The sequence below is a fragment of the Phalaenopsis equestris genome, unplaced genomic scaffold (assembly GCF_001263595.1).
Source record: "Phalaenopsis equestris unplaced genomic scaffold, ASM126359v1 Scaffold000403, whole genome shotgun sequence".
In the NCBI taxonomy this organism is placed as follows: Eukaryota; Viridiplantae; Streptophyta; class Magnoliopsida; order Asparagales; family Orchidaceae; genus Phalaenopsis; species Phalaenopsis equestris.
The window spans coordinates 802,384-814,927 of NW_018164845.1; the positions used below are offsets into that span (position 1 = coordinate 802,384).

The 12,544-nt window shown below is 34.7% G+C and overlaps 1 protein-coding gene across 1 annotated transcript; it reads right to left on the reverse strand.

Annotated features, from left to right (window-relative positions):
- Window positions 1-4,104: 4,104 nt before the first annotated feature.
- Window positions 4,105-11,456, reverse strand: LOC110026899 (fructose-bisphosphate aldolase 1, chloroplastic). The gene is made up of 6 exons (XM_020728101.1): window positions 11,099-11,456; window positions 7,570-7,839; window positions 5,720-5,829; window positions 5,552-5,642; window positions 5,024-5,293; window positions 4,105-4,643 (listed from the first exon to the last, which is right to left on the reverse strand). The coding sequence occupies exons 1-6, from the start codon at window positions 11,246-11,248 to the stop codon at window positions 4,365-4,367; spliced, it is 1,170 nt and encodes a 389-aa protein (XP_020583760.1). The 5' UTR covers window positions 11,249-11,456; the 3' UTR covers window positions 4,105-4,364.
- Between the last annotated feature and the right edge of the window lie 1,088 nt (window positions 11,457-12,544).

Genomic DNA, 12,544 nt, shown 5'->3' on the forward strand with positions numbered 1-12,544 from the left:
ATTTCAATACCCAAGTACAACATGAACATCCCATTGCAGATTTCAAAAATTCCTTGCATTGAACAGTGGGTCCAATTCATTAAATATGAATACGTTTACGAGATGTGAAATTATTTTATCGCATGCCAATAATCACAAAGTGAATGGAGATTTTGAGCTAATCATAAGCCTCTTAGAATAGCTATCATGAATAATAAAAAAAAAACAGATTAGCAATGTGTTAGGGGAATAAAAGAAGCAAGATAAATCATTGAAACCTGTTTTGAGATGCTTAGAAATGGAAACCGTTAGTTCACCGAGAGAAACAGTCCTCGGAGTCCCGCAGCTTGGACGATCGAAAGAGGAAGAAGCGGGCAGCTGGAATTTTGATCGAGCGAGAGGACTGAGCGGAAGGCAAGGAGCCGGGCGGGGTTTCGGTCGAAAGCAGAGGCGAACGGGAGTGGGGTCGAGCGGTCTCGACTCAGAGAAGAGAGGCAAGACTGAAGTCGAGCGGCTTCGGTGCAGTGGAGGGCGAAGCAAGCATTTCAATCGGGCCTTCGATCCAGTCGCAGAGAGGCGAGGGGATTTGACGTGGGTGGAGGGATCGAGCAGGCGAGGAGTTTCTTCGGCGCAGATGGCGAGTGCGGCTGCGGCTTCGGTGCGAGAGACGGAGGCAGGAAGGAGGGATCGAGCAGAGAGCGGGAGACTAGGTTGCCTTCGTCGCAGGGAGGAGGGATCGAGCGGGGTCTTCCTGTTCGCAGAGGAGCGTCCGAGAGGGGTTTTCGATCGGGAGGAGGCGAGCGGCTTCGTCCGTTCGGCGACAGAGGAAGGAAGACCCGAGGCGAGAGTCTCTGTCGAGCGAGATCGAACAGAGGAAACAAGCGGGAGAGCCGAATTGCAGGAGCGGGAGATTGCCGAGCGAAGGGAGAGGCGAAGCAGGTGAGTGCGTGCTTCGGTGCGTGGGGCAGAGAGCGGAAGGAGCGCTTCTGTTCGCAGAAGAGGAGAGGGTGAGACGAGCGGGGCCCTTGCCGAAGAGGAGGGAGTCGAGACAGAGACGAGGGTCTCGGTCTGTGAAGGAGGAGCGCCGGATTGAGCGTGAGAAGTTTGTCGAGCCGATGAGCAGGAGTTCAGGCCAGGCGAAAGAAGGAAGATCCCTGAAGAAAAAGGCGATCCTTTTTTTTAGAATTGGAGCGGAGAGCCGTTATGCTAAACTTTGGCGGGGACTTAATTAATTTCCATTGATGAAACAAATTCGAAAGGAAAGCCTTTATCTTTCAATTAAAATGAGATTAAATGCTTATTTGAAATTTGAAAATTTGAAATTCAAAATTGTTTAATCATTGTTCAGCCCGAGTCCAGCCCAAATTGAACCTGAGTTGAACCTGGGTTGAGCCCGGGCCCACGCACCGCTTAAAAAAAAAAAATGCATTGATATCCGTGCTAGTCGCTCGCGCGCGAAACCATAACAATGCGGGTGTCCTTCCTAGCTAAAGTTGACGTTCCGGACGCGTTGGCGCGATCCGTTTCGTCATCCGGGGTCGTCCGGACGAGTTTACCGGTGGGCGAGTCAATTTAAGCCTAAAATCGTGTGTGATGCAACAAGTGCGTTGCCGAGTCACCGAGGGTTAACCTAAGGTCGTTCGATCCTATAGGAACTCATTTTCAGACCCTCTGCATGTTGGTCCTTAGCCCTTGCAACTAGAAATTGAGTGCTTGGGACCACTCGTGCGAGTTTTCACAAAAATGAGTAAAGAAGCGGTTTGAAGTTCTATGGGAGGTGGGCTCCGTTACTAGTCCGCTAGGATGGTCAACCAGGAACTCCTAAGGCTAGATTCTAGGTTCTAAGAGTAGAAGACTAAGACCTCACTAAAAATGAGGTCAACACACATTAATTTAATTCCTCTATAATTTGCACACTCTTTTACATTCCCTTTATTCTTAAAAATGAGAGCCAAAATACTCTTTCCTTTACTCCACAAAAATATTTTTAGTTTCTAAAATAACATTGAAAAATTTAGTAGGTCAATAAGCTCTCAAATCTTCTAAATATTTTCATACTTCTATTTGCAGACCACTAGGTTCTACTGAATTTCCTCAATTAGTTTTCTTCAAAGTCTCGCTAGCTTTGTCTTTACTAATGCGGCAATAAAAATAAAAAGTTATATATTATTATTAACGATATTAAGATCATTATGGTCAATCGTATTTTCAAAAACTTCATTAAAAAACTAATCAAAATATCTCACCCACTTATGTTGAATATCTTCCTATTAGAAAAATATTTTGATTTTCATTATTATTACACTTAAATTAAATCTTTACTTTTCTTCTCTTTGGTTGGTTAGTTTAAACATATTTTTTACGTTCTTTAGTATCTAATGTATTATAAAGATTACTAAAAATAGGATTCTTAACATTATAAATTGTTCTTTCCAAACATCTTTGGGCCACCTTATATTTATCCCAGTTCTCCAAGTTTTATATTTAAACTAGTTTTAATAATAAAACTTCTTTTATTTTATCTTTTTTTGTACATGATTATTCAACCACAAATTATTTTTATGTTTTAAAATTTTATCTTTTTATTGGTTTTTTTTTTCATTTGTTTAATAATGCTTGTTATTTTATTGCACATAGAATTATCTTCTTTATGAATATCCCAAATCTTGAAATCTTAAAGTTTATTTATAAAAATAATTTTATTCTTTTAGGTGACCTCATATAATTCTATGATAATGTTTTATTTTTTAACTCTTCATCTTAAAATCCAGAACTAATAGTAGATGTTGATTACTTAAATTTTCATTAAAAATGACCTTACAAACTTTATATTATCGACGATCTCTTTTTTCATAAGAAAATAATCAATTTGTGTTTTATTAGATCTATTTTTATAAGTAATAATATCTTTATCTTTTTTTAAATAAAATATTAGCAATAACAAAATTATAAGCTAAAACGAAATCTGATATGGTTCTACCTTCTTCATTAATCACTAAAAAATCATAACCACCATGAATATTTCTGAAGTTTTCTACCACTCTACTCACATGTTCATTTAAATCTCTTTCAATAAAAATTCTTTCTTGAAGACGTATTATTTGTAGTAATTCTTCTAACTCATTCCAAAATTTTTCTTTTGAACCTATTTCTAAACCTTCTAGAGTATAAACACTTATAACATTGAATTCTTAGTATCAACAACAATCTCTAGGGCTATAATTCTATCTATTAAATATTATAACATTATCTTTCTAATTCTTGTCTAGAATTACACATACACTATTTCTAGTCCAACTCCTACTTGAATACCAATGTTTAAAACCTAAGTTATCACATTCCTTAACCTTTTCTCCAACCCATTTAGTTTATTGAATGCATATGATATTTATCTTTTTATGAATCACAACATCTATTAACTCCATTAATTTACTTGTAAAAGTACTTCTATTCCAAGACCCAATCATAATATTAGTTTTATGGACTAACTTATTTTCCTGCATTTATCTATGATGTGGGAACCATGAAATTTTGGTTGGAGATAGAAATACACTCTTTAAAATATTTACATAAAAACCATGATGTCCAAGCATTTGATTGGATTGACCAATAAAATTTTTTCAATAGAAAGCCATGAAATATAATTGCTCATATTTATTCTAAGAATGCAATAGGATCTGATTAGATCATGCCTACTTAGAGGTTTCAGTTGGATATAAATGCTCAAACCTAGAACATAGTAGATTGAATTTATCAGTCCATAGCTTGAACATTCTTAGATTTATTCTATTGGCAACATATTAATCATACTACACAAAACAATTTTGTTGTTGGTGCTGTAGGCTTAACTGAACTGATTTCATGCGATGGAATTGGTTGCAACATAATGCAATGCTTTGAAGAAATATTTTAGGGATGCAATTTATATTTGATAAAGATTGACAATACAATTGAATTAAGTAGAGTTTAGACTTCTTATCTAATTGTGGTTGGAGAAGATGGTGTAAACACCGTGTTCTTTCATGAGAATGCAAATTTAAAGCTTCACCACCTTGTATAATTATGTTTTCACAAATAGCTGGAGACCTTGTATAATTATGTTTTCACAAATAGCTGGATACAATATCAAGAAAATCTAACATCACACTAGTACACCAAAGTGATAGTTCTTTGGCTAGTACAATATCGCTACATTACACAATAAAAAAGCAACCTTCCATTTAATAAACATAATATAATCAGCTAAGTTAAACTAATCAACATATAGCTATTGCCACTGTATCATAATACATAGCCATCATCCCTAAATTGTCGGCTTCCTTTAATTCCATTCAATTTAACACCTCTCAAATAGTTTAACATCCCACGCATAACCAGCAAAACCACTAGTAGGTGTATTTCTTCTCGTAAGTCACCTTCTTTGACTCGGCTGACTCGCCCTCACCAGAGTATTTCCCGAGCTGCGCAAGTGAGTTGGCCTGAGCTCGAAGCAGCAGTGTATCCTGCGCCGCCTTGACATTCTCTGGTCTCCCTCCCCAAGTTTTTAGGCAAGTGTTTTGCAGCGCTCTGGCGTAAGAGAATGAGACGTGCCATGGGGTTTTGCTTTGGTTTATTGCATTTAGGTTCTGAGTTGCTTCCACTTCAGATTGTCCACCAGAAAGGAACTGTTCCATTAAAAACACAAAAGGTTGCAGTGATATGCACTTAATTGATCAATTAGGAGTACCACTATTTAAGAAGTGTGACCCAAAGGGATCAAAATTAAGCTTGTTATACTAGTCATGAAACTCATTTTGAATTAGAAAAATTCAGCCATTTAATATTTCTTCACCAGTATAAGGATAAAGCTAATACTTTTAGAGGCGGACACCAGCGTTTTTTAAAGAGGATTTAGTAAATCTGAGATTTAAGACAAAACTGAGAGGAATTGAGAAGAAATTGGATTTACTACATCCCGAATTTAAAATTTTACTTTCTTTTTGTATGGCAGATTTAAATTAAATCTTACTTAAATCTGTTACTAGTTATTTTGCTAGAAACTCACCATGATTCCAGGAACAGCTGGTGGAATTCTTCTATAAAGAAGCTTAAGAGTATATTCTGCCACTTCCTCAGGAGTAGACTTCTCCTTGCTCTCTGCACCTGGTGTCACCATGCTCGGTTTCAATAGGATTCCTTCAAACAACACATTGTTTTCAGCCAAGTAGAAGAAGACCTCAGCCCATACTTTCAGCGCAACCTCGAAGGTCTGATCAATGCCATGCTCTCCATCCAACAGAATCTCAGGCTCCACAATCGGAACTAGTCCGTTGTCCTGCATTATTATAGGAAGATTTACATACATGCAACTCAGTTCTTATGTATATACATATTGAACACCTAAACTTCAATTTTTACATATATAATGATAAGATATATTTTACTTTTTAAAAGTTAAAGGGGGGTAATTTTGATGTGATATGAAAGATTTAGGTGATATAAATGTAAAAGGCAAAATTTTGGTGTTAGATATGTAAATACATTAGAAAAGATGTCTGGTTAACAATAGAATCAATAAGCAAATGAATCATACTTGAGCAATGGCGGCATAGCGAGCAAGGCCCCAAGCAGCTTCCTTTACTGCAAGTGCTGATGGGCCATTAGGGATGCTGACCACTGTGCGCCTGCAAAATTAAATTTTTTTTTCAATTATTTGTAGAAATTTGGACAAAGTTGAAGGTTAGTGTTGGGTAGATTTAACCATTTGGCAAATCGAGCTCCTTGCTGATAGTATGCAGCGCACCGTGAAGCTAGACCATCGAGACCCTGGCACCATGACTCGTCGTTGGATCCCACCAGTGGAACAAGGCCCTAATCATTGACATTGAACAGAACTTGGCTTACAAATTCCATTTTTGGGTTATTAGAGTTAAAGATTGAAAATACAGTCTTCATTCAATTAAACAATTTTGACACTGTATACTGACAGTTAATGTTCAGATTTGTACACTAAAAAATGATATGCACTGATCTCAAGATAATCTAACGGTCCTAATTTAGAGACTAAAATAACATGTACTACCCTCTTTAAAGAAAGAGTAAAAACATAATATTGTACTTCCCCTTTTTATCATCCATAAATAGATGACTCATGACATATATTAAAGGTTTTTGGGCTTTCCACTCATCAAAATTTTTCTATACGTGTCCGCACGGAAGGCACTTTCTGGACAACGACTGTGATTCTTCCATCGTGACAACAAAAAAAAAAAAACAATCGCCGCGATCAGGTGTATCGCAATCGTTGTCCTATAAAAAAATTTTTCCCTCTCTCAACCTCATATAGGGAGAACTCTCTCCTCTTCCCCTCTCTTATAACCGCTATTTTTCATAGAATAAAATGGGCTAAAGACCTCGGGAATACCTCACCTTGAGGGGGAATTATTGCTTGCGGACACCGCATACATCTCTGCATGCGGTGTCCAATCCTGACCGTAGATCTCAGTGATCTACGGTCAGGATTATTTTCACTTTCTTTGAAAAAAAAAAAATTCAGTGGGACCCACCGCAATACATCGGGACCGTAGATCAGGTGATCTACGGTCCGAATCAGACACCGCACGCAAGCTGCGTGCGGTGAACGATCCTCATGGAATAATTTTTCCTCTCTTTCTTTTGAGCGCAATGTTTAGCACAAGGTGAACGATCCTCATGAAAATTTATAAAACAAACAAAATTAACTCCGAGATGATCTGCCCATTACCCCTCGCAAATCTTGTCATTGCTATGTAGGGGATCATCTCTGGGGATAAACACAATTCGGATGTGTAAGTAGAGCGATCGGCCATACGAACTTGGCGTCTCGACCGACCTTTTTTATTTGGCTTGGTGGCTTAGGGAATCTATGAGACCATCTTGGCATCTCAATCAATAACTTTTATTTGACCGCGGGACTTATGCCAAGACTAGTATATGTCTAAGGCATTGCAATTTATTAATAACTTTTTAAATTTTAATAACTTGTACTCGGGGCAGTATATTTTAGGCGCAAAGAGTGCCTAAGAGTATCATTAGTGATTCATGTGCTAATATTTTGTTTGTTTTATAAATTTTCTTGTCTTTATAGCAGTTGTCGCTTTTAACGAGTAAGAAAATTGAAGAACATAATATGTATACTAAAAAATAGTCTGTACGGATCTCGAGACAGTTTAATGGTCCAGATAGAGAGATTAAAATAACTTGTACTCGCCCCCCCTCCCCTTCTTTTCCTCGGTCTCTGTGCTTTATGCCTTGGGTATGATCGGACAAATTTGGATTCAACAAGATTCAACCTTTAAAAAAAGTTGATTATAATTTCCAAAGACTCATTTATTAAAAAGTTGAAACTTGAACATGGTTACAATAATCTGAATTGAGTAAAGTCGATCATGATTCAATTACTAAATTTACAAACACTGTGTGGTATGATTCATGAATTTTCTTGATTCATGCTAGTTGGATTCTTGAGACTTATTTTATAAACAGCACTAAAAGAGCAATAAATCAGAATAAGCGAACGAATCTCAAAAAAAAAGAAAAAAAAAAGGAAAAAGAGGGGAGCTGGTTGCTTACCTTATCAACCTTTATGCCAGGCACAATGTTCTGAGAAACAAGAACATCAACTATCTTCCTTCCATCTGTTGCTGATTGATACAGAGTCTCTTCAAAGAGAATTGCTCCTGAAATATACTGCCCCAGGCCAGGAGCTGAAACTAGAAGGGTCCTGTAAGCCTGCCTGTTGGCTTCAGTGTTCTCCAGCCCGATAGAAGCCAGGCGCTTTCCACATGTAGCGTTAGACTCATCCATGGCCAGTATCCCCCTTCCAGGTGAAGCAATAGTTTTCTGCAACAAATAAAAGCAAGATTTACATACTCTCCACACAATTCCTATGTATATACATATATAACATTTAAACTTCAATTTTTACATATATGTCATTTTAGCCATGAATGAAAAAGATGTATTTCCCTTTTTTTTAAGTTAAAATAATAGTATTTTTGATGCCATATGAAAGAGTTGAGTGGTAGAAATGGAAAAAAGCAAAGTTTAGGCGTTTGATATGGAGATACATAGGCATTGGATGGTATATAAATTTCAACAAAATTCATGACAGGATTTGTGCTTTTGTTTTGACCGTTAACTTTTGAGATGCTTGCAATCTGAAATGCTTCTTGGTAGTTAGTGTTGCTCTTGAGGTCGTTGTATATTTTATATTCTATATGATCGGAATGAATCAAATGTAAGCACAAAAAATTTCCTTTCCTTTTCTGCTACCGAGTCTCAAATCCAACTTTCCCTTTCTTCCTTCTCATGATCGCGCCTCTCCTTCCCCAATCACACAACTTCTCCTTTTTGGTAATGCGAATCCCGCATCATAATTCTAAAATAGTATGCATGCAAGCAAGTATGCATCTATATCTAAACTAAACTTATTTTTACTTGATTTTTAGATAAATTAGTTGAGAGATAACTTTATACATGTATAATGATAATAATTTTGTAGGCCAGTTATGGTGCATCTAATTTAATACATAATTAGTCTTAATTTGTGTGCATGCAGAACTATTGATAATTAGGAGTTTGAGAATTAGAAGTTCTAATTTGTGTCGGACTTTGTCAATGCTAGTTGAATCACTGAAACATTCGTAAGTTTCATTGTTGCTGTCTTGAGGTAAATAATCATTTTTTATTGTGGGATAAACGTACAATTCCTAGTTAGGGGTGTTATTCTTGTTGCTTGAATTAGATTCATAATAATTTGTAAGATTACAGTATTGTCCTTTTTGTGTTAGTTACATCGCTTTACACTTGTTATTAGATTTATTGATTGCTCATCATGAAGTGATCGTTTCTCTTATTGCTGCATAGTTTTCTACATATTAGATTTGAATCTTATGATCGTTTCTCTTATTGCTGCATAGTTTCCTACATATTAGATTTGAATCTTATAATAAATATCTTTCTTAGCTTGCACATATTTTTAGCATAGTTGAAGTAGTAAAGATGTTCTCATATCGTTTTTATATATTTATTAGTGGAAATATTTAGAAATTTGGTATTTTTGTGTGTGTGAATGTATATAGGTCAAGTGAAACACTTTTGGATATTGACTAGCCGAATCGATTGACTCATAGAATGACGACTCTACAAGAAATTGTCAGGTTTTCTTGGGTTAGTATTGACTTTTCTGGTTTTAGGGTGTCTGATCAACTGACTTATAAACTTAAATTAAAATGAAAATCAATGACCATTATGACATGCATTGGTAATTTTAGCCATTGTATGTTTTATTAAATAAATTGAACATACTCATTTTGATTTATACTATACAATTATATTTCATTGAATTTTGTATATGCGTATAATAAATTATTTCTTCTTATTGTTCATACTACATGATTCCGTTTTTTGTCGTTTATGATTTAATAAATAGTAGTCATTTACTGAGTTTGATTTGCATAATCGTTTACATAGGATCAGACTTTTCATTGCTAGATTTTCTTTTGGGTATTGTCAATTTTGCATTAGTCATGTTTTTTTCTTTTGGGTATTGGGTAGTTGTTTGTTATTCTTATTGCAGTTTTTACTTTAGTCATTTCTACTTTTCCTTAAGTTGTATCAGTTAGACTCTTATTTATGGAATAAAATTATCTTTTTTTATTTAGTGCTGATATTACTTGAATAAATTTTTTATATTTGAGAATAAAAAACAGTTTCATTTCATTTCATCATACACTATGTTGTCGATGTATAACGTCTTCCAACCCGAATAATGACATCAAAAGGGATTAATGTTGGGTTATATATACCAACGATAAAATTTAGTTTTGAAGCAACGAGTTTTCTCTCGAAAGAGAAAAGTTTGATTTTTCGATTTCAATTGACATTCCAATTATGTACCAATTGAATAAGATTAAAATTTGAAATGAGTAGAATTTTGCATTCATTTGATTATTTGACTCTTGATGAATTAGATTTTTTAGGGCTTGTTAGGATTTATTTTGGTTTTTTTTTTATTTTTATTTTAAAAATATATCTGTTTAGTGCACTTTTTGTATTTTTTATTTTTTTAAAAATAAATTAGATTATTTTTAAAAAATATTTAAATTATCTAAAAAATATTTTTACTGTTTAAAAAAATAATTAAACATGTTCTATCATATCAAATCTGTTTTGTAATAAATCAAAACATAAAATAAAATAAAAAAATAAAAATTAAAAATCAAGACTGTTCCCAAATTACCGTTCAGTTTAGTTTTCTTTTAGTTCATGTAAAGACCTTTTTTTTGTTGGGCAAGTGACTTAGAATGGATAGTGGGGAAAAGCATTTTTTCGAGCTCTGAAGGGTTCATTTTGTGGTTATGGACAAGAAATTCATTTCAGAAAATGATAATTTTATTTGGAATCACATTTAGAAGGATTCTAACAGTGATTTATGGTCTGACACCCAATAAATTCTACAAAAAAAAAAGAAAGAAAAAAAGAAAAGAAGTATAAGCAATAATCCAAACTGAGTAATCATTGAATCTGATTTGATTCAGACAAACCCGTGAACTAAAAACAACAATTAAATAGTTTAAGGCTCCGTTTTGGGCAGTGCAATTTGTTAAAAAGCTGCTATAAAGACGCCAAAGAATAGTCTGATATTACAAAAAATTGTGGTGGTTATTACAATTTTTTTTTTTTAAAAACGCCAGACTCCCACCGCAAGGTTTCAGCGGATAACTTTTTGAAAAACTGTGAAAACGCAGTTTTGCCAAACTGCCAAAACAGGGACGCGGTGCCCCATTGCTACGCCAAACGCTAACGGAGCCTATATGAACAAAGCATAAGCCCAAATCATCTGCCTACCAAAGATGGCGAAACAAATGAAAACATATATGCTATCCGTTCATCATAGTGCAGCCAGCTTCTGCAAAATCTTGATAACTTGCTAGCTGATTATGAACATGCAATTATCAAATTAATTTTTTTCATTTTCTTAATGGCTTTTCAATACTAAATCTTGCAAATCTTCTGAATTACATGCTACGTAATTTCCGTATTTGCTCATTTACTTCTGAAAAAAAAAAAGAACAGTACTATACAGATAGCAGCTTACAGCAGTCTTAACAAGTTCATCTGCATATGAGCCTGCACGGACGGTGAGATGCACGGCTGCCGGCTGACGAGCAATCACCGGCCGACCGGCACCCGCCCAGTCTGATCTCTTTGGCAAAAAAGAAGACTTGAGAATGGTAGCAGACGCCATTGATGATAATAATGAAGAAGAAGAAGAAAAGCAAGAGAGAAAGTTATCTATTTCTTTCTCTGTGCTCTTATGTCTCTCTTGCTCTGAAATTTTCTGCAGGAAAGTTTAAGTAATGTAGGGTGGAGGGAAATTGAGAGCAGGATATGAATTGTGAGGTGGAGAATGGGTTCGGGATTTAATGGTGGAGATGGTTTTTGAGGGTTGGGATGATAAGCTGAGCGAGGAGCCTTCCTCCTCTAGTTTGTGTTCGGCCAATCCTTTTTCTTTTAAGAAAATTTACATACATTCCACTCAATTTCAATGTATTTACAAATCCAGCACTTAAAACTTTGATTTTTACATATATATACACCACTTTTTCCATGCATGAAAAATGCGTTTTTCGCTCTTTGAAAGTTATAAAGATGATATTTTTGATGTGATAAAAAAGATTTGGGAGGTATAAATGTAAAAAAAAGCAAATTTTAGGTGTACGGTATGTAAATATATAGGAATTGGGTGGTATGGATTGATTATTCATGGCTGTTGTTAATAGGTGAAGTAGTGCAGTAATTTCTGTTTGATTTGAAATTTGGGCCTTGGGTTTTTTTCTTATTTATTTTTTAGGCCGATGAATTTGAAATTCTTAATTGTTATATGTGGTGGAAAATGAAAGGTGTCTTTTTTATGTTTTAAAATTGAGATTTTTAAAATAATAGGATTGAGATTTTTGTTGTTTATGGAGTGGATGTGAAAAATGAAAAGAATTAGGTGTGATTTTCTCTTTGGCAAAATGATTACTTTCTTAATTCTATTTTTACTTCTATCACTGTATGTAATTTCAAAATCAAAATTGCATCTTGTAATCATTAACATAGCATTTAAAAGAGAATTGAGGGGGTCATTAATTCCCATGATAATCTAATCATTTTCAAACATGAGATAGATATACAAACATGCTCATGACAAGTATGCACCTTTTAAAAATCAAGTTTAGTCATCTATTTTACTTTTTAAAACCTTATACTATATGTCATAATCATCAACAAGCCACTTAATTGACTCAAAACATTTGAAAGTCTCTACAAATAGGAAAACATAATTATTTTTCATGCAATTACAACTATTCATTATAAAAAAGTTTTATGCATATGGTTGGATTGATGCTGAGATATTTTTGTTTATTTAGTATTGAAATTATGTTTTCCATTAATTTTTATGTGCTGAAAAGAATGCACACTTTAGATCTTATATTTGATGTCATGACATCAAAATAAAATTAGATGAAGAATGTTAATTCTCCTATTGATGTTTGCT